The 22,205-nt window shown below is 41.3% G+C and overlaps 1 protein-coding gene and 1 long non-coding RNA gene across 2 annotated transcripts; both read left to right on the top strand.

The window, feature by feature from the left end:
• Positions 1 to 269: 269 nt before the first annotated feature.
• Positions 270 to 1,253, top strand: LOC119575942 (protein CBFA2T3-like; the record flags this gene model as incomplete). The annotated part of the gene is made up of 4 exons (XM_037923475.1): positions 270 to 434; positions 535 to 627; positions 903 to 1,049; positions 1,185 to 1,253. Coding segments are annotated over exons 1-4 (474 nt in total), but the record flags the coding sequence as incomplete, so codon positions are not given.
• Positions 1,254 to 1,809, top strand: LOC119575825. The gene is made up of 3 exons (XR_005229009.1): positions 1,254 to 1,296; positions 1,397 to 1,583; positions 1,779 to 1,809. It is a non-coding gene; the product is annotated as an uncharacterized LOC119575825 (long non-coding RNA).
• Positions 1,810 to 22,205: the final 20,396 nt, after the last annotated feature.

Raw genomic sequence — 22,205 nt, 5'->3', positions numbered from 1 at the left:
ACAGCTATATAATATATATTATATATATAAATGTGTGTGTGGTGCGCACATATTACGTAAGATCCATATCTATTTACATATATATTATACATAAACGCACCGAAATACAGGATAAAATACACACACACATTCCTGCAACCATTGTTTTGTACGTAACTTATGGATTTTAATGATTGTGTCGGCGCGTCCGTACGGCGCGTCCGTAAGTCAGCGTCCGCGTCTGGCGAGAAGCAGCGAGCGAGCGCTGCAGGCGCTTTGCTGTGCTCACGATGTCCGTTTCCTCCGCAGACGCCAACGGGTCCTACTCGCCTCACAGCACAGTCAACGGGACGCCCACGCCCTCGCCGCCAGCGCTGTCTTCGCCCCCACGCACGCCCTCGACGCTTCCGCCGCGGCAGAGCGGGCGCAAGGGACACCACCGCCAGATCTCCAAGGTGCGTTCTCTCGGGATTGTTTCTTCAGGTATTTGAGCGCAAAGCCAGGGAGCCGACGGCGTATGAGAGGCGCGTATCACAGTCTGAGTTCCTCCCGCAGGTCCGGCGGTTCCTGACGACCCTGCACCAGTTCGCGGCCGACATCTCGCCGGAGGTGGGCGACCGCGTGCGCCACCTCGTGCTGGGACTGCTGGTGAGTGCCTCCTGCCGGCGCTGTACCTCGTTGGGATACGCCAGTCGCCTATTTCATCTTCAGATAGATGAATTGACCACTTGTGCTTTCGTTTCACACGCAGTGAAACACTAATGTTTTTTCCCGTATTTATCAAGGGAACTTAATCTAGCTTTGAGCATTAACAGCAGTTTCCCAGTACAGATATGTTTCTCTACATAAAGTGTAATATGTGTACAATTTATTCCATTGCATTAATTTTCTGCCAGTGCTGACAGCTTGCATAACGCCCACAGAGCGGCGGGGTCAGCGTCGAGGAGTTCCACGGAGGCCTGCAGGAAGTCACGCATTTCCCTCTTCGCCCGTTTGTGCTGCCGTTCCTGCGCTCGCACCTGCCCCTCCTGCAGCGCGAGCTCCAGAGCCTGGCTCGGCGGGCGTCCATGGTGAGCATTCCTTGTATTTGATTCCCCTTTGAATCTGAGGTCACTTGCGTCCTCGTGTTTCCTATACGCTGTCATAGCTGGTCAGACCCTAGTGGGCGGCTGCGCGTCCAGCTCGTCACCGCCTTCTCCTTGCAGCCCGTGTCGCAGTACGTGGCCGTGCACGAGGCAGCGCTCCTGGAGGCTGCGGCGGGCGAGCCCACCGACTCTTCTCCTCGGAGGTCACCAGCGGCAAGCGGCGCCATGAAGGGTGAGCCTAAGAGGCCTGTTTTCAATCTTCTGTGGATATGCAAAATGCTTCTCCATATAAAGATACGTGCGGAGAGATATCGTGACATGCTACTCAACAGGTACTTCGAGAATGGCGACAGTGGCGGCGGCAGCGGCGGCAGCGTGTCCCCGCCGCCCGCCAAGCGCCTGGGCATCTTCTCGCCGCCGTACCCGAGCGTGGGCATCAGCCCCGACCTGCCCGCGCATGCCAGGGACTACCGCACGCCCGCGCCCCCGCCGGACGACGAGTGGAAGAACATTCATGTGGTAAGACCCGGAGCAGAACTGGATATGAACGGCTTCGTGTACGGGAGGCTTCGTCGGATTCTGATGCACGGCAATAGTTTATTAAGGAAACTTGTCGGAAAAAATGTTCTACGACTTTAAATGACAGTCATTCCACCGCAAAGAATAACAGTGCTTAGCCTCCATTACTGTTTCTAAAAAGGCTTTGGTTTCCAGATGCTGACCTGCATTCTGAGCATGGTTGAGAGACGCGGCGAGCGCTGACGATGCTGCAGCAGAAGGAGGACCGCGACGGGGCCGGCGGGGCGCAGAGGATGACCGCCGTTGGGCCACAGACCTCCGCCAGAGGCCGACTACGACGCCGAAGTGCGGCGTCACGCGGCGGAGCTGGTGGCGCAGTCCATCCGCACGACGGAGGAGCGCGTCTCCGAGGTCAAGCGGAAGGCAGGTCGGTGGTCGCGCGGCGCTGCGGGGCTCGCAGTGTCCAGGCGCTGCCAGGAATGCGTATGCATATCCGTGTGGTGTGTGTGTGCGTGTGCGTGTGCGTGTGCGTGTGCGTGCGTGTGCGTGCGTGCGTGTGTGTGTGTGTGTGTGTGTATGTATGTATGTATGTATGTATGTATGTGGTGTGCGTGCGCGTGCACATGCGCGCGCGCACGTGTGTATGTGTATGTGTATGTGTGTGTGTGTGTGTGTGTGTGTGTGTGTGTGTGGTGTGTGTGTGTGTGTGTGTGTGTGCGTGTGTGTGTGTGCAGACACACACACACACAATCATACATATATGCATACGAGTATCTCTATATCAAGTCCAATTCTAACGCTGTCTTTTTCTCTTTTTATATCACGAGCTTTCTCTTCTAATCATTATTATTATTAGTAGTAGTAGTAGTAGTAGTATTACTACTATTATTATTATTATTATTAACGTTATTACTACTTTACTACTACTACTACTACTATTACTCCTCTTATTGCTGTTATTATCATACGTAGTAGTTGTAGCATTATCATTGTCATTATTATAGATATAGATATTACAAATATTATTAATAACAGTAAGAGTACTATCATTATTATTCTAATTTTCCGTCATTAAACAGTGTTTCCCAAGTTATTCAATTAATGTAATCTAAGAATAGAATTATGGCGTGAGTATTCAGTCAACGACATTTTGGGCAAAGGTGAATATTTAGCGTTACGAAATATCACTCGGCCAGAATGCAGCAACATGTATTTAACGCCTCCATCCATCATGCAACAGATATAGAAAAGGTTTGAATTAGACTGAATATCTTCACAATGCAAGAGATGCATTTGACGCGTCTCGATCATAGTTCAGCAGGAATACATATATTTCTGACGTATTTCTGACGAAGATATAATCGAGTTCGGTCAATGCCTCTTTTGCATTGGGAAGATATTAACTCTCATGCAACAGAGCTGCAAGATATGCGTTAGATGTGAGGCCGTCATTGTCTCGCTTAAGTGAAACGATCCGTGAGAAATGCCTTGTTCAAATATAGGGAGTCTAAAGTTATCCTGTATATTGTCTGTGCATAAGAGAGCATTCTGTAGAGTAACGTAACATAAGATTTTACAGTCTTATGTTACTTGTGTCATGTATTAAGCAGATATATATATTTTTTTTTCATGACATTAGGTGAAAATAGTTTGCCCTTTTCAGCTTTATTGACAGTTTAGAAAATACCTCAGTATTTTTAAAATATATTGTTATGATATTGGTTATAATAATGATAATGATAATAATAAATATCACGAAGAGTGGGAAGGTGAAATGAAAGTTCGTTTTTACTCATGGGCTGCCTTGAAGGCAGGTGTCCGTGGCTTTTCATTTTGTGTTAGGTGTTGACTCGTGTTGCTCACATTCTGTTTTCTAATAAAGTTTAGAAAAAAAACGGTTAGGCTATTGTTATCTGAGCCTATCATCAGCACATCCTTTGATTTGGCGATCGGCCCTTCCACCACGTCACAGTTTCTCTCCGCACCGCAGAGGAAGCCGTGTCCGAGGTCCGGCGCGCGGCAGTGGCCGAAGTGGCAACGAGCGGTGGGCGCGGCGGAGGCGCGGGCGCAGGAATTAGTGGCGGCAGAGAGGGCAAAGGTCGAGGCCTTGCTGCGGAGGTCGGGCGGCGGGACCCCTCGAGCCTCGGACGAACCCCAGCAGGTAGGTTTTGCCCTTCTTGCTTCCCTGCGCTGCCGATGGAAAGACTTGGTTGTTTCGGTTTCTAGGATCGAAAATGTGAACGGCGTGGCTGTTGGGCAGAGCCGTGCGGAAGGTTAAAGATAACGAACAAAAATATCTGCCTTGTGTAAGCTTTAGGCAGTATGTAAGTCTTCTTATGAAGTCTGACGGATAACTTGCTCTGTATGATAAGTAATGTATCTCTGCTCTCTGTTCACTAAAATTCCCTTGATGATTAATATGGACAAGCACAATTTACGTACTTTAATGGGGTTTGGCGGCTCATTTGATTTTGGAAGTCGGGGGCAGAGTTTTCTTTCACCCCGTTTGAGACCATAAAGTTCACCAAAGGCAGGCGACATAATCATTACATACGAGTCATGTCCTTTGGACCCCCATCATAAAAACATCGGCAGATATGTAAAGAATTGACAAATCTTTAGACTAGTGCAAATTCTGTGTCGAACAAAAAAAAAATTTTTTTTTTTTGACTGCATAAAATAAAATATTAGTTTTAGCAATAATTTTTATGCCAAAATCAACATTCAATTTGAAATTTACACAAAGTCTTTATTACTAAAAAAGTTTAGAATCCATATTTACTCTAGTTTTTTTTTCAAAAATGTTTTGAGCAACTGAATTTTAAAGTTCATACCTCATATTTCTTCATCAAAGTTTTGGTTTCTCACACTGTAAACTGACATTTCTGTGAAATATTTTGAGTCAGTCCCTTTTTATCAAACATTACAAAAGACAAAACTTGCCAGAAAATCAAGAGGTACCCGTACTAGCCCCGGCCCCTTCCCCTCGCGACCCTGACTGTGGCTCTCCTGCAGGCGTGCGGGAACTGCGGCAGGAAGGCCCATGAGACTGCAGTGGGTGCAACGGGCCAGATACTGTGGCCCTTCTGCCAGCACAAGGACTGGGACTCGCACACACAAGGTCTGCTCGCCCGCGCTAGCCTCAACGTCAACCTCTTCCTCAATATCTTCGTCGTCGACTTCGTCATCCACCGCCATCATTGCAGCCCTTGCTTCGAAAACAAGTTCAGCAAAGGGGCGGAGGCGGCGAAGACCGAGTGAGTATGGCCGATCATCACTGAGGAGGAGATTTCGAAGAAAGACGGGATCTTTTAAATCTTGTCAAAAACTAGTGAGGAAATTTGCGGTCGAACGTCACTTTCCCGAAATTTTTGTGTCGCATATCAAACATGTCAAGTTCATATTTTTACAAGAGGTTAGTAAGTTTCATGATAATTTCATTGTGATGTTTCAGTGTTTACTTTCTAAGGCTGTCAAGTATTGGCTACGAGCTGTATTTTTTTACAGTGAATCAGGCAATGAGCAGAATATAAGTAACCCTGCAGTGTTAAAAGATGTCTTACAACCTTTTGGAAGCTTCATAGGTACGATTAAAGAGCTTTACTTTCTCAGTGACAGTTTGAACATTTATGGAAATTGATAAGATAAAGCTTAATCATAACAGACCCTCTAGAGAAGCACAGCCTTCAGATAATGAGCTGTCGTGTGTGCCATTGACCCAATCGATGTGCATCGTGCAAGGTGCGGGGGGGGGGGGGAAAAGGGGGATCTGGATAGGAATTCCGTTGAATTATTTATTTTGGTAATCATATAACAATAATCATAAAACTGCATTTCGCATTTTTCCAAGTGCATATTGCGATATAAATGCTGTGTGAAACCATAACAAGACTGGAATACATGGGTTACACCAGTGTTTCCCATGCTGTGCATTAACTCGATGGAACACGTTTTGTCTGATGACTATATTGATTTTTTAAAAAATGGACTTTTCATTTGGTCTTGTAATTGACCTTTCAGACCGTAGGTGCAGGTAACCTTTTTTTAAGGTTGCTGTCCGCTGGACCTCGTAGATTGTTTTAAAAGAAATCTTTTAGAGACTAAATATTTGCGTGAAAATTAAGCAGAAGTGCAGCAGGCAGAAATCCTGCGTCCCAAAATGTCAGACAGAGTAGTCTTACCTTGAAGTAGAACGCATGCGTGTGAATCAGTACTTTAATACTTACACTTTAAAATCAGTACAATGTTGAGCCAGAGCAGAAGTGTCATTTATGAACTTGGTGTTATTACCCTGTGAACCAAGACTGTATAGTAGACAGTTTATATTAGACCTGCTGGTGGGATGTTCTTGGCAGAGATTTCAGTGAATTCTGTACATTCTCGCTGCAATAAGGATTTCAGTGCATGGTAGCATACTTTCACTACATAATTTTTTATGTGCCTAGTCAAATGTAAATAATGTTCATGACAAAGCCTAGATTTCAGTTTGGGGGAAGCTTGAAAACCATCATAACTTTTGATATCCAAAAGTCAGTTATTCCACCTATGAGTCCATGATAAAAAACATAAAACTTTACTGAAATATCCTATTTATTACCTTTTGTAAGATGTCCTAAAATTATTTCTGAAGCAGTTTTTAATAACAAAAAGTCAACGACAGATATATTAACCTTAAGATACAAACTATAATAAGATTTCCTTAAGTTTGCCTCGGGTCTTCTTAATGCCAAAGCCAACCCATCTGTTTATGCGCTCAGCTGTGGTCCATTCAGTGCCAATGATAAAACCCCACCAGTGCCGTGACAGCGTTGGTAGATTGCCTTAATGCATTGTGTGCTACTTGCAAATGGGTTTAAGCTAGACAAATTGTTGGTACAAGACATGCCTGCATGTACATCACTTGTAATTGGCCAGTAAACAACTGTAACATTTTCTTTTAGTGTTTCTTATGCTCCATTTGGCTTTACTATATCATAACTAAGTTAAAAATTATTTTCAGTGGTTATGTAACTCATTGTTTAAAGATTATTATAGAGACTGTTTTAATGATTTTATTAACTTGCACAGATTGATTTGTTGATCCATCGGAACATTCTGCACCACTTGATCTTGCAGTTGTACTGAGGAGTCCACCAAAGCTTTGAAGACTTCCGGAATGTAAATTTACTGTCTATAAATTTCCACAATCCACTGTCTCTAGAACACATATGTCTGTTAAATCATGTGTATTGTATACCAGTGTCTACTTGTTTTGTAAATATATCATGTTTATCATCAAGTGTTTTCTCATCGTCCTGGTATACGTTGTATTGTGCTCCATTTATTCTTCTATACCGTCAAAAAGTACGAAGGAAATAAGTATAATTTCTTTTAGACCCCACTATTTTTAAAAATTATTTGTCTACTAGTATAATGGAAAAAACGAGAAATTTGTGCCTCAACAAAAAGAAACATAACATGAATACTATACATGATTAGGAAAATCTAATACTTGTATAATCCTCTTCATTTTCGTGGGGCAGAAATTCTCCAACTAACATCTCAAAACTCAGAAAAGTCAGTTTACGATCTACTGTTTCAGTATTTGACAATGTAAGTAGAGAAAATACATATAAAATACTAACAACTATCACCACAAGCTAATATAAAGTGCTTCAACCAGTTGTAGAGATAACTTTGTTAATTCTTTCATTGAGCTTAAAACGGTTTAGTCACATTCAGAGTTATTAGAGTCGGACCACCATCACCACTAACTGATGAGGCGCTTCCAGGTGGTCATGACAGTGAATTAATATCCTTTTTGGGTAAACTGCGCTTTCGGGGGTGCAGTCTGTAGGACAAAGTGGTAAAGGGTAATACATATTGAGGGATAACGTATGGATACCTGACCCGCACAACTGAGTTTCTTTACATTGTTGTGGGTGTGTGTGGTGTGGTGTGTGTGTGTGTGTGGTGTGTGGTGTGTGTGTGTGTGTGTGTGTGTGTTTTCAGGCAATTCATCTCTTTGAATCCCGAGGATCATCAGTCCTCAAGCCTATCTGACACAGTAAAACAGTTACATGAAGTTTGTTTTCAGAAGCAGTATTGTTGCAGTGAATTTCTAGATGACACAGACATATTAAGCATCAATCAAGGCCTATTTCCACATAGCTGAGGGACCTCAAAAAGCGAGTGGTCGATCTCCTTGGCCGACGTTACAATCTGGCGTCTCATGTCAGTGCCCAGGTTACCAGAAGCCAGAAATCCTCTACAAATCCTTTACAAATACAGAGAAGGAGGCATTCTCACTACGGAACCATGGAACCGAACCTCTTGTAGCCAACTCAGTTACAGCTGAGTCACTGAAGTCTCCTAGAACAATGCGAATATCCCATCGAGGAAGGTGTCTGCACGGAAGCAAGTCGGCATAGAACGTAGATGGTGAGAGACATCAAGCCAACGCATACTTCCATTACCATATTATCCATAACAAACTCATCGATTGCAATTCTCCTACCGAAAGCTGAAATCTACTGAGACAGCTATCTAAAGCTATCACTGTCTGGTCCTTGTCATCTCAGCAAGGGCACCACCGCGACCTTCAGCCGCTTCGATCCCCACTAACAGTTTCTGGTAAATTGGATGTGCTGCACAAAGATGGTTTCCAGCTCTCACCCCAAGGGCACCTTGAGTCGAGTTGATGTCACCTTTGCCCCTCCATCCCCAATGGGAGCCTGGTATATGAGGTACCATGGCTTTGTCCTTTGCATGCCTCCCTTGGGTTGGCGACCACTCGGGAAAAGCTAATATGTTTTTTACCTCCTCCACAACCATGTCCCAGTCCTTAACGAGACATGAGTCCTCTTCGCTTGTCCCTCCTCCCACCTTCTCCTTTATTGAGTCATTGCCAATGGCATCTAGGGAGGGCAGTCTGACAGGCTTGCCTCCCCAAAGGCAAACCCCCCCCCCGTGACCCCAGTGGGGCAGCATGACATGAGTTTGGTACAAAGACAGAGAGTGTCTACTTACCAGTGGCTTACGCTCTGTACCTTTTCCCCCCCCTAAAGGACTTGCTACTGCTTGCCCCTCTGAGAATTACCTAGGAATGCGCAAGGAGGCCAGTCTTGCCTTTTATGAACGACCTCCCCAAAAAGTTGACATGAAATTAAGGCATTATTACCCCTTGGATCCTGAGATTGATCCCTCGGTACCAATGGTTTTGAAAGTCCACTTTTTCTTCCCATAGCCCTTTTAAGTTTAGGAGCGGCCTTTTAATAGGGAACCCAGATACTGCTTTCTCAACAGTTTCTTTCAAAGTAAAATCAGTTTTTTTCCTTATACATTCATATATCTCTGAGAATAATGACATGAAATGATTTGCAATATTCCTCTCAAGCTACTCTCAGTCTCTTCAACTAATTTAGACTGTACACTTTTATCAAAGGTCTGCACAGAAGAATGTTACCTGCAATTTCACCGATTTGATTTTACTTAACGAAACTATTCATATCCATCTAGTGTTTTTAGATAACTGTCAAAAACGAACTATAATGACTTGTATATCGGAGAAGGAGGCAGTGTAGACATAAACAGCCCTACCTGTCATTAAATATAAGAATCCATGTCAATTACAAGAGTTAGGCCTTAGTACTTGAACCTACCAGATAGCTGGCAGTATCTTCTCCTCTTGGTGCACAGGTACAAATGGTTGTTAAACACCGACCGCGTTGCGTTAGACAAAGGAATTGTTAACTCAGCCAACTCTAAAACATGTTGCTTCAGATTTCTCCTGTCGCCTTTACGTCCTATTTTTCTTTCTTTCTTCATTTGCTCATCCTGACTTAGAAATAGCCCCCATTTTCTACATATTCCCTAACCAAGATTCGGCTGTTCCTTCGATGAAGTAAAAAATCCGACCTTTTGCCACCGTAACACTTTCACAGATACCTGGGAGCATATGACCATGACGATTAGATCCTTGGGAAACGTATAACGTGAAACTTGCCCTAAACTTCCTTATGAGAAACGAGAATGGATCCCAATTTTCAAAACATTGTTCATTAAAGAGCACAAAGGAATATTTTAAAGTCAGTGCTTAATTGGACAGCACTAGCTCTGTGCCCTCGATTATAAGTGCTGGCAAGAAGCAACCTCGGCCAGCCTAGCAGATAGTGAAATCTGGGAAAAACCTATCTGCATTTCAAAATTACATATGAGTCCGGGTCTAACTCACTGTGCCTGAATATTCTTAAAAGTACGAGGATTTTATCAAGATTTCCAGAAAAAATATACACGAATATAGGAATTTCTTGATCATTACAATATATATATAATATATTATATATATATATATATAGTATATATATATATATATGTGGTGTGTGTGTGTGTGTGTGTGTGTGTGTGTGTGTGTGTGTGTGTGTTGTGTGTGTGTGGTATGTATATATGTCTTTCTGCATGTATGATACTGTCTGTACTATATACTGTATCTATATATATATCTCTAGTATATAATATCTACTATATATCTGTAATATATCTTACTATATACATATATATATACATATACATAATATATATATGTGTGTGTGGGTATGTATGTACTAATATATATATATCTATATTATATATATATATATAGATATATATATATATATATATATCTATATATTTCTATGTATGCACACACTGATGTTTCACTTTAAAGGAACATTTTTTCGGGGCTCGCTTGAGGGATGAGACGCGAGCGGGTCAGGACAGAATGCCTGAGGTTCAAGAGATATTTTTGACAGCAAAACCAAGATTCTGGGAGTGTCCCGAATAACAATTATAAAAGAGGAGGTCGATAGCCATGTTCCTTTGATGCTAAGTCAAGTGGGTGATGATTGTGCTAAAGGCGAAAATTATGACTGAAATGTAGGATTAGCCAGGTAGCCAGCCGTAGAGACAACAGTATTACGATGGCATTCGCTGCACTTATACCTGATACACCCTGTTTTTCGATTCCGCAACTGGCAACTCAAAAACCACCCCTTTTTTTTTTTTGGGTTTGTTTTGTTAATTTTCGTAACTGCCTGGAACGAACTGGAACAGATGATTACTTGACTGGAAATAAATAATTAATAATAAAAAAAAACTGAAATTATATTAAAAAGTATTTCTCAGATCCAAAAAAAATGAATAATATCTCAAGAGAGTACTAGCCAATCATTTTTTCTTGGCTAAATATGTGGCATTTTCTTGTAATGTGGGACTTGCTGTTATTTACGGACTGTAATTACATGATGTGCATGTGTGGACGCAGCTGATTTTCTTAAATTGGCTGTTATATTTTTTTGTTTCTCTTGGAAATACTTCAAAGCACGAATATAAACATGAACTTTTAATGGCCCTGCAAATTTAAATTTTGTCAATACTAATGTGTTGGCTAACACACGATCTAAATCGGCAAATCGGTGAACTCAAATGTGGAGATTCCACATGACCATTGTGAATATTAGGCATCTCTGAGTACCTAATCCTCCGGTAGATAGCCAAGTAAAAGGAATTTCCAGTTACAATCGACAAATGTTTTTTTTTTTTTCCGCAAAGACTATTGACACAGCTGAGCATTCGTTTTCCCCTCGTTCTTGGTGGTGGTGTGTAAATGTGCTAAATTATATCTCGCCAGGTGTTATTAAGTATTTATAACGAATCTTTTTTCTGTACTCATTGCGTAATATATGTGACGTTTATTGGAATCCATACACCGTCTTCACCGACCATACCATTATCTTCGGACACAGTTCACCACAACACCAGTTGCCTGAAAAACACACCCGCCAGTACTTAATTAGATTTGTTTACCTAGCACCCTTTTGAGGTGCTGCTATACTACTTACTTACCGACCTTGATACTCCCTTTGAGTACGGAGGTAACAAGCGGAATATAAAACCCCAAATATAGTCACACATAATAGCCCACTGGATAACATATTTTTATTCCACTCTCTCGCAGAGAAGGTTCAGTTTTTATTATAAGAACAATACATCCCATGTTTTGTGTGTTTTCCCTTTTGTTAATTTCACTCTAATTCAATATTATCTCAATTGGTTTTATGACAAACAAACGAAACTAGTCTTTACATTTAATGGTGTCTTACTTATACAAGTAGTTTGCTCGTCTCCTGACGAGTACAAGTCTCTCCTGCCGACACTGAATGATGTAACCTTGTCTGTCACTTCGTTCACGCGTTTCCCGAATTCAGTTCGGTTTTACACCGGAATTAGAAAATCTGCCCAAGATAAATCCTCGCGAACGTCCATGTTCGACGACGGTTAGTACTGAACTGTGGCGTAAGTGCCACACCAGCACCTGGCCTCTCTGACTGTGCTGACTACCATACATCTGGCCCTTGACATACTCCCCTCGAAATCACACTTCCTCGGGTGATCTAGACTTCGAGAGGAAACGCCAATCGATCTAGTCAGATGTCAGAATCTTACAGGGTTAGTATCGGTTTACCTAGGCCTACTACGTCTATGTGCATGCAGTGAGTGGGAGAGAGTTTCGCAGAGCTTGGCCACCCAATTACTCTATTGTCCCTTGATAACGTTAACTCTTTCTCTCTCCTCCTTCCTCAAGAGATATAAGGTAAAACAATGTTTAAAAAAAGCAAAATTACCCAGTGAATGAGTACCCTGAGTGACAATAATGAATCATCTATCTACCAAACAGACCGGGGGTTTAAATGGGGAGAAAGGGGGGTTCATTTGGGGTTGTCGAGTATTATCCCTGGCCCATGGCAGCAATTGTCCTCACAAGACCATTGATTGATGCATTTACCCTGTCCAATTCTCTTTAGACTGATTAAATTGTCATGATTACCCATAGATTTCTGGCAAGATGGATTTCCATTACATCTCGTAAGACATATACTGAGAAAATTTGCTGAACTGAGGTAAAGTTGTAACTAGTGGTTTTGCTCTCCAGTCGCTGTAAACTGTTATTCTTTATTCACAACTGAAGATGCAAATATCCTGTTCCTTAGAGCTCTTATGGTATGGCCTATACCGCTTGAACATGTAACAGTGCTGATGTAGTTTCTGTAACTGAGACAAAGATACCTAGATCATTACAGACCTTAAATATTGGTCTGAATCTTTCACCCTTCTATTTTGCATTGCTTCGGTAAATACCTTTACTTTCCCCTGGAAAGTCTCTCCAACATACATAACAACACAATTCAGTCAACACTGATTGGTGATATTAAGCTCTGGGCACAACATAATTCCCGATGACTTCCAGCTATTCCATTGCTAATTTCTAACTTCAGAGTCATTTGAGCTACTTATTTGGTAAATCCGTTTAATGCCATTCATCCCCTTGCCTGTGGAGTAATGGCGTTGATACTGTCTCAGTCACTCCCACTTGACGTAGTTGGGAAATATGGAGTGTAAGAGTAAAGATTAATTTATCACCACATCTAACAATACTCTTGGCGAAATCTTATTACACTCCAAAAGATGCTACCCAACATGTTACCTAATGCTTGTAGAACTAGTTTCTCACAGCATCTGTCAACACCAAGGGAGACATGGTACCCTTAATGCCCCATCAATATGACCTCGCAAGCCTGCTTGATTTCCTTATCTATAGTGACCCGAGATGGATTCCAAATTTATCCATTTTCTCATCCATTGATCTCCCATTTGAGTCCCCATTGCCGATTTGAGATCTAGTGAAAGCCTCTTACATGAGAATCAGCCGTGCTACCTCCTTATTTGTCAGTGCATTAGTCGTAATCTTTCACACAGTTAATTGTCTAGATAATTTGTTTTATGGCCTACTTGTTTGAGCTCCTAAGCGCTTAACTTTACTTCTGCCACAGTCCCCTATATCCAACATTAAGTGCAGAATTCTTCCAACTCCCATCAAAAAAGGCTTCCTCTCACCTAGTTTTACAATGTTGGCTCTCCGCTAACACTTAAGACCTCCCTGAAACCATAACACACCTATTTATGTCCAGCTAGACACACTCGCGCTTCTCCTTGAGCCAACGCGATCTCCTTTCCCTAACGACAGTAATATCACATCTGGCGACTCAGGTCTCAGGTCAGCTACAATCCCACCTAACATAGCTAAATATCTGCAAGAAGCCAAGGTTAGTAACCCCACGTCCTCCTTAACATATGTTTATGTAATATAGTTTGTCGTTGTGTGTGCTGTGGTCATATTATCATGCCTATATATATGTCTATAATTAGTCCAATATGGCCCTTCATGCAACCATGCATAATACCCTGGTCTCAGCCGCCCTACGTCCACTTGTACATCTATCATCCTAGGTTCCCTACCCACATGTTCAGGACTAACATTCCTCCCATGAGTTTCATCTATTCCTTCATTCATTCGCTCTCGCCCTTAACGTTATTTGCAGAAGCATTGTGGGAATCTGTATCATTTGGTTTTTCCATCTTATATACAAAGATCATTGGCATCTCCCGAAAAAGGCTTCATTACGGACTCCCCTCTACAATTCACATCGGTCCCTATCCTCTTCCCTTAAAGTTTGAGCTTTCCGTTGCATGTCCAGTTCAGCCTCCACGTCACTGGTCTGGACATTCACAAGGTCCTGCATTTCCCAGTCTTTTTCTTCCTGAGTGCCCTTCTGGGATATTGAATCCTTCTCATGGTCCTCACTCTGGATATGGTTTTCTAGCACCCGGTACTATGCTCTAGGTGTGGTCCATTTCCAAAGCCATTCCATGTTTTCAAATGGAACCTCTAAACCCCCCAGATGTAGTTTCCCAGTTGTAGACCTATATCATCACCTCCTTGGCGAACCCTATATGGTCCTCCATTTGGGCAATAATATATTATCCCCTTTCTTTCTAAAGGCTTTCACAAGCGTCTTGTGGCCTTCTCACAGTGAGTTCTTTTGACTTCTTCATTCGGGTTACTTCTAACACATTTCATAGACTTTCCTGAGATCCTCGGTTCATGTGTCCAAAGAGTCTTCACTTGGCAGTCTCTATCTCTCTCAACAACAACAACGGTCTGTCGTAGTTCGGTCGGTCGCCACTGTGTGTTGTGAGAGATATAGACTGCCAAGTAAGACTTTGTGGCCAAATGACACCCGAGTCATCTCAGGAAGTTATATTCGTACTAGGAGGTAGTGGTAGAAATAACACGAATGAAGAAGTCACTTCTACGTCAGACTTCTTCACTGGAGAAGGCGCAAGACTCTTGTAAGCCTTTAGAAAGAAAAGGGGAAATAACTATCTTATTTGCCCAAATGGGAAGGAACATATAGGGTTGCCATGAGGTGATGATATTCAGTGCATACGGGTGTGGGCCAACTGGGAACCTTACATACTGGGGGTTAGAGAGAGTCCATTTGGAAACAGAATGGCTTTGGAAGGGACCACACCTAACATTATTACCGGTGCTAGGAAACATATCCAGAGATGAGACATGAGAGGAGTCAATCATCCCAGAAGGCACTCAGGAAGAAAAAAAGACTGGAAATGCAGGACCTTGTGATTGTCCCAGACCAGTTTTGACGTGGGAGCTGACTGGCACATGCACGAAGCTCAAACTTTAAGAAGAGGATAAGGGACCGATTGTAATTGTAGAGGGGGAGTCCGATAATGAGCCTTTTTCGGGAGATTGCCAATGATCTTTGTAATATAATATTGGATAACTCAATGATGATACAGATCCCACAATGCTTCTGCAATAACGTTAAGGGAGAAGCATAATGAATGAGGATAGAATGAAACTCATGGGGGAATGTTAGTCTCCTGAACATGTGGGTAGGGAACCTATGCATGATAGATTGTACCAAGTGGACGTATGCGCATGGACCAGGGTATTAGGCATGTTTGCTGAAGGCCCATACTTTGGACTTATTATTACATTATATGAGGCATGATCATATGACCCCGCACACACACGACAACTATATTTACATAAACATATTTAAGGGAGGACGTGGTGGTTACTAACCTTGTGCTTCTTGCAGATATTTAGCTATGTTAGTTGGGATGTTGTACTGCTGATTCCTGGAGACCTGACTTCGCCAGATGTGATATCTACTGTCCGTTAAGGGAAAGGAGATCGCTTTGCTCCAGGAGAAGCTCGAGTGTGTCTACTGGACATAAATAGGTGTTAGGTTTCAGGGAGGTCTTAAGTGTTAGGGGAGCCACATTGGTAAACTAGTGAGAGGAAGCCTTTTTGATGGAGTTGGAAGACTTCTGCACTTAATGTTTGGACTCTAGGTGACTGTGGCAGAAGTAAAGTTAAGCGCTTAGGAGCTCAAACAGTAAGCCATAAAACATAATTTATCTAGACATTAACTGTGTTGAAAGATACGACTATGCACTTGACAACTAAGAGGTAAAGCACGGCTGGATTCTCATGTAAGGGAGCTTTCACTTCGATCTAAATCGGGCAAATCGGGAACTCAAATGGGAGATTCACCTGACTAAGAAAATGGATAAATTTTGGAATCCATTCCTCGGGTCACTATAGATAAGGAAATTCAGCAGGCTTGCGAGGTCATATTGATGGCATTAATGGGTCCATTTCTCCTTGTTGTTTACAGATGCTGTTGGAGACTAAGTTCCTACAAGCATTAGGTAATACATTGGGAGCATCTTTTGGAGCTGTAATTAAGGATTTCGCCAAAGAAGTAATTGGTTAGATGTGGTGATAAATTAATCTTTTACTCTTACACTCCATATTTCCCAACTAGTCAATGGGAGTTGACTGAGACAGTATCAACTCCATTACTCACAGGCAAGGGATTAATGGCATTAAAGGATTTACCAAATCATGTAGCTCAAACTGACTCTGAAGTTTAGAAATTAGCAATGGAATGCTGGAAGTCAAAGGGAATTATGTTGTGCCCCAGAGCTTTAATATCACCAATCAGTGTGACTGAATTGTGTGTATTGTATGTTGGAGAGACTTTCCAGGGGAAGTAAAGTTATTCCCGAAGAATGCAAAATAGAATGGGTGAAAGGGTTCATGACCAATCTTTAAGGTCTGTAATGATCTAGGTGATCTTTTGTATTTAGTTAACAGAAGTGCATCGGCACTGTTACTATGTTCAAGCGGTAGTAGGCATACCATAGAGCTCCAAGGAACAGGATATTTGCATCTTCCAGTTGTTAATAAAGGAATAACAGTTTACAGCCGACTGGAGAGAAAAAAACCACTAGTTACAACTTTACCTCAGTTCATGCAAATTTCTCAGTATATGGTCTTACGAGATGTAATGGAATCCATCTTGCCCAAAAAATCTATGGTAATTCATGATCAATTTAATCAGTCTAAAGAGAATTTGGACAGGGTAAATGCATCAATCAATGGTCTTGTGAAGAAAAATTGCTGCCATGGGCCAGGATAATACTGTTCTGTTTGGTCAGATAGATGATCATTATGTCACTCAGGTTAACTCATTCACTGGGGTAAATTTTGCTTGTTTTTAACCATTGTTTTACCTTATATCTCTTGAGGAAGGAGAGAGAGAAGAGTTAATCGTTATCAAAGGGCAATAGAGTCATTGGTTGGCCAAGCTCTGCGACCTCTCTCCACCTCACTGCATGCACATAGACGTAGTAGGCCTAGGTCAACCGATACTACCCTGTAAGTTCTGACATCTGAATAAGATCGATTGGTCGTTTCCTCTCGAAGTCATAGATCACCCGAGGAAGTGTGATTTCCGAGGGGGAGTATGTCAAGGGCAGATGTATGGTAGTCAGCACAGTCAGGAGAGGCCGGGTGCTGGTGTGGCACTTACGCCACAGTTCGTACTAACCGTCGTCGAACATGGACGTTCGCGAGGATTTATCTTGGGCAGATTTTTCCTAATTCCGGTTAAAACCGAACTGAATTCCGTGAAACGTGAACGAAGTGACAGACAAGGGTCTGCATCATTCAGTGTCTGCAAGGAGAGACTTGTACTCACCAGGAGATGAGGAAATTACCTGTATACGTAAGTACACCAATAAATGTAAAGACTAGTTTCTTTTGTTTGTCATAACCAATTGAATATAATTTTGAATTAGAGTGAAATTAAAAAAGGGGAATCACACAAAACTTTGGATGTATTGTTCTTATAATAAACGAACCTTCTCTGGAGAGAGTGGAATAAAAATCTGTTTATCCGTGGCCTATATGTGTGACTATATTTGGGTTTATATTCCGCTTGTTACCCATCCGTACTAAAAGGGAGTATCAAGGGGTGGGTAAGTAGTAGTATAGCAGCACTCAAAGGGTGCTAGGTAACAATCTAATAAGTACTGGCGGGTTGTGGTTTTTTCGGGCCCAACTGGCTGTTGTGGGGAACGGGTGTCCGAAGATAATGGTATGGTCGGTGAAGACAGGTGTATGAGATTCCATAAACGTCACAATATATTACGAAAGAGTACAGAAATAGATTACGTTATAAATACTTTAATAACACCTGGCGAGATTTTAATTTTTGCACATTCTTACACACACAAACCAAGTAAAGAGGAAACGAATGCTCAGCTAGTGTTCAATAGTCTTTGCGGAAAAAAAAAAAACTTTGCTCGATTGTACTTGGAAATTCTTTTACTTGCTATCTACCTGTTTAGGTACTCAGAGATCCTAATATTCCACATTGGGCTATGTGGAATCTCCCATTTGAGTTTCCCCCATTTGCCGATTTAGATCGTGTGTTAGCCAAACATTTAGTATTTGACAAATTTAAACTTTTAGGCCATAAAGTTTCATGTTTTATATTTCAGTGCTTTGAAGTATTTCCAAGAGAACAAAAATATAACAGCCATTAAGAAAAACAGCTGCGTGCACACATGCACATCATGTAATTACAGTCCGTAAATAACAGCAAGTCCCACATTACAAAAATGCACAATATTTAGCCAAGAAAAATGATTGGCTATTACTCTCTGTGGTTATATTATTCATTTTTTTGTATCTGAGAAATACTTTTTAAATATAATTTTCATTTTTCTTTTATTTATTAAATTTTTTATTTTCGTCAAAGTAACTATGCCCAGTTCTTTTTCCAGCATAGAAAATTTAACAAACACAGAGTTGCCTTTTCTGCTGTAAATCAAAAACGGGGGTGTACCCGGTAAAAAGTCACGAACTGCATCGTATTACTGTTGTCTCTATGCTGGCTACCTGGCTACATCCTCATTTCATCATAATTTTTCGCTTTACAATATCACCCACTTGACTTAGCTAAAAGGGATCATGGCTATCGACTCCTCTTTTAAAATTGTTTTCGTGACACTCCCCAGAATCCTTTTTTTTGCTGCCCAAAAAATATCTCTAAACTCTCAGTCTTCTGTCCTGAACCGCTCGCTTCTCCCCCCTCAAGCGAGTCGAAAATGTTCCTTTTAAAAAGTAAACACAGTGTGTGCTACTAGCAATATTAATATATATTAAAAATTTAATATATAAATATATATATATATATTATATATATATATTATTAATATACATCAACACACACACACATATATATATATATTAAAATGTTATATTATGTATATATATATATAATTTATATATTATATATTATATATATATAATATATATATATAATATATATCTAAACATACATGCATACATACATATATACATACAACACCACCACACAACACACACACACCCCAAAACCACCACACACACACACCAATATATAATATATATAATATAATTATAAAAATTTTAAAAATTTTAATATATATATTAATGACCCCCAAAAAATTTCCTTATTCTGTGATTTTTTTTTCTGGAAACTTGATAAAACCCTCGTATTTTTAAAAATATTCCCGGCACAGTGAGTAGGCCCCGGACCATATGTTTTTTTAAAATGCAGATGGGTTTTTTCCCGACTTCCATCGCTTAGGCTGGCCGATTTGCGCTTGCCACACTTACTATCGGGGGCACAGAGCAAAGTGCGTCAATTAACACTGACTTTAAAAATTTCCCTTTTGTGCTCTTTTAAATGAAAAATGTTTGAAATTTGGGATCCATTCTCGTTTCTCAAAAGGGAAATTTGGGCAAGTTTCAAGTTTTACGTCCCACTGATCAATCTACATGGTCATATTCTCCCAGTATTGTGAAATTTTTTTAGGGGGAAAAAGTCGGATTTTACTTCATCAAAGGGAAACAGCCGGAATCTTGGGATTAAGTGAATATGTAGAAATGTTTTTTTCTAAGCCGGATGAGTAAAATAAAAGAAAGAAAAGAAAATGGGACTAAAGGCGACGGGAAGAAATCGTAAGAACATGTTTTGGGTTTGGTTTAGTAAAAATTCCCTTTTGTCTAAGAAACGTGGGTCGGTGTTTAACACCATTTGTACCTGTGCACCAAGAGGGAAAGTACTGCAAGCTATCTGTTAGTTCAAGTAAAAGGGCCCAAACTCTTTGTAATTCATGGTTTCTTATTTTAATGACCAGGTAGGGGTTTTTTATGTCTACACTGCTCCTTCTCCTGATTAACATCATTATTTCTTTTTTTGACAGTTACAAAAACCTTAGAGGATACTGAATATTTCGGTAAATAAAATCAAAGTCGTGAAATTGCAGGTCATTTTTTTTGCAGACCTTTTGATAAAAGTGTACAGTCAAAAATTAGTTAAGAGACTGAGAGTAGCTTGAGGACTATTTTTCTAATCATTTCATGTCATTATTCTCAGCAGTATATGAATGTCTTAAAGGAAAAAAAAATGTTTTCTTTGAAAAAAACTGTTGAGAAAGCATTTCTCGGGGTTCCAAAACCCCAAAAAGGGCCCTCTCCTAAAACTAAAAGGGCTATGGGAAGAAAAGTGGACTTTTCAAACCTTGGGTACCAAGGATAAATCTCGATCCAAGGGGTAAAAGCCTTATATTTCATGTCATTTTTGGAGAGGTAGGTCAAAATGGGCAAACGGGCTATTTGCATTCCAGTAACTCTCAGGGGACAGCAGTAGCAAGCCCTAGAGGTCAGACCGTAACCACTGGAAAGTAACACTCTCTGTTTTTTGACCAACTCATGTCCCTCCCCATGGGTCCTGTGTGCCTTTGGGGGAGGCAACCCTTGTCAACTGCCCCCCTAGATGCCCATTGGCAATGACTCAAATAAATGGAGAAGGGGGGGAGGGGGGCAACAAAGAGGCCCTCAGGGTCTCGAAGGACTGGCATGGTTGTGGGGAGGAAAATCTTAGTTTTCCCCGGGGGTCCCCAAAACCCCCAAGGTGAGGCATGAAAGACAAACCCCCAGGGGGCCTCATGATACCAGCTCCACCCGGGGGATGGAGGAAAAGGTACATTCAACTCGACTAAAGGGTGCCCTTGTGTGGAGTTGGGAACCCCTTTTGTGGCAGCAATCCATTTACCAAACTGTAGTGGGGATCGAAGCGGCTGAAGGTCGGGGTGGCTGCCTTGCTAGATGACAAGCCCAACAGTGATGCTTTAGCTACTGTCTCAGTAGATTTCAGCTTTCGGTGTAAGAATTGCAATCGTGGTTTTTTTATGGTAATATGGTCTGTGAAGTATGCTTTTGGCTTATGTCTCTAAACCATCACGTTCTTTTCCGAACTTGTTTTCCGTGGCAAACCTTCCTCATGGGAATTCCATTGTTCTAGGGACTTCAGTGACTTCAGCTGAAACTGAGTTGGCTACGATTTTTTGGGTTTTAGGGTTTTCGGTAGTGAAAATTTCCCTCCTTCTCTGGTTTTTTGAAAAGGGGATTTGTAGAGGATTTCTTTTTTCTGGACCGGGGCACTGACATGAGACGCAGTATTTGTAACGGGGCCCAAGGAGGATCGACCACATCGTTTTTTTGAGGTTTCCCCTCACCCTTTTTGTGAAGGGCCTTGATTGATGCATTAAATGTCTGTGTCTCTAGAAATCACTGCAAAAAACTGCTTCTTGAAAAAACTCATGTAACTGTTTTTACTTGTGTCGATATTTTGGAAGGACTGATGATCCTCGGATTTCAAAGTATAAATTGCCTGAAAACCCCCAAAACCCACCACACACCCAACCCACACACACACACCACACACCCACACCACACCCACACACTTGAAAAGAAAACTTCGTTGTGGGGGTCATGGTATCCAACGACCTCAAATGTATTACCCCTTTACCACTTTGATCATCAACCTGACGAAAGCGCAGTTTTCCCAAAAAGAAAAATTTCCCTGTCATGCCACCGGGGAACCCCCTCATCAGTTAGGGGTGATGGTTTCCACCTCTAATATTCGAAATGTGACTAACCTTTTTTTAGCTCAAAATGAAAGATTAACAAAGGTTATCTCTAAAACCCCGGGTTTTAGAACCAATGTTAATTATTTTGTGGTTGTTATTGTTAGTTTTTTAATGTTTTTCTCTCTTACATTTTAAAATACTGAAACAGTAATGTAAATTTATTTTTTTCTGAGATTTTGAGATGTTTTTTTGGAGAAATTTCTGCCCCACAAAAATGAAGGGGATTATACAAGTATTTAGATTTTAATCATGAAAGTATTCGTTTGTTTTTTTTTTTGTTGAGGCAAAAAATTTCTCTTTTTTTTCATTATACATAGTAAAAAATAATTTTTTAAAATAGTGGGTCTAAAAGAATAACTTTTTTCCCCTGCGATTTTTTTTGAGTTTTAGAAGAAAAAATTT

The sequence above is a fragment of the Penaeus monodon genome, chromosome 8 (assembly GCF_015228065.2).
Source record: "Penaeus monodon isolate SGIC_2016 chromosome 8, NSTDA_Pmon_1, whole genome shotgun sequence".
Taxonomy (NCBI): domain Eukaryota; kingdom Metazoa; phylum Arthropoda; class Malacostraca; order Decapoda; family Penaeidae; genus Penaeus; species Penaeus monodon.
Note: the sequence above shows the minus strand (reverse complement) of the source record. Positions and strands in the feature narration are given on the sequence as shown.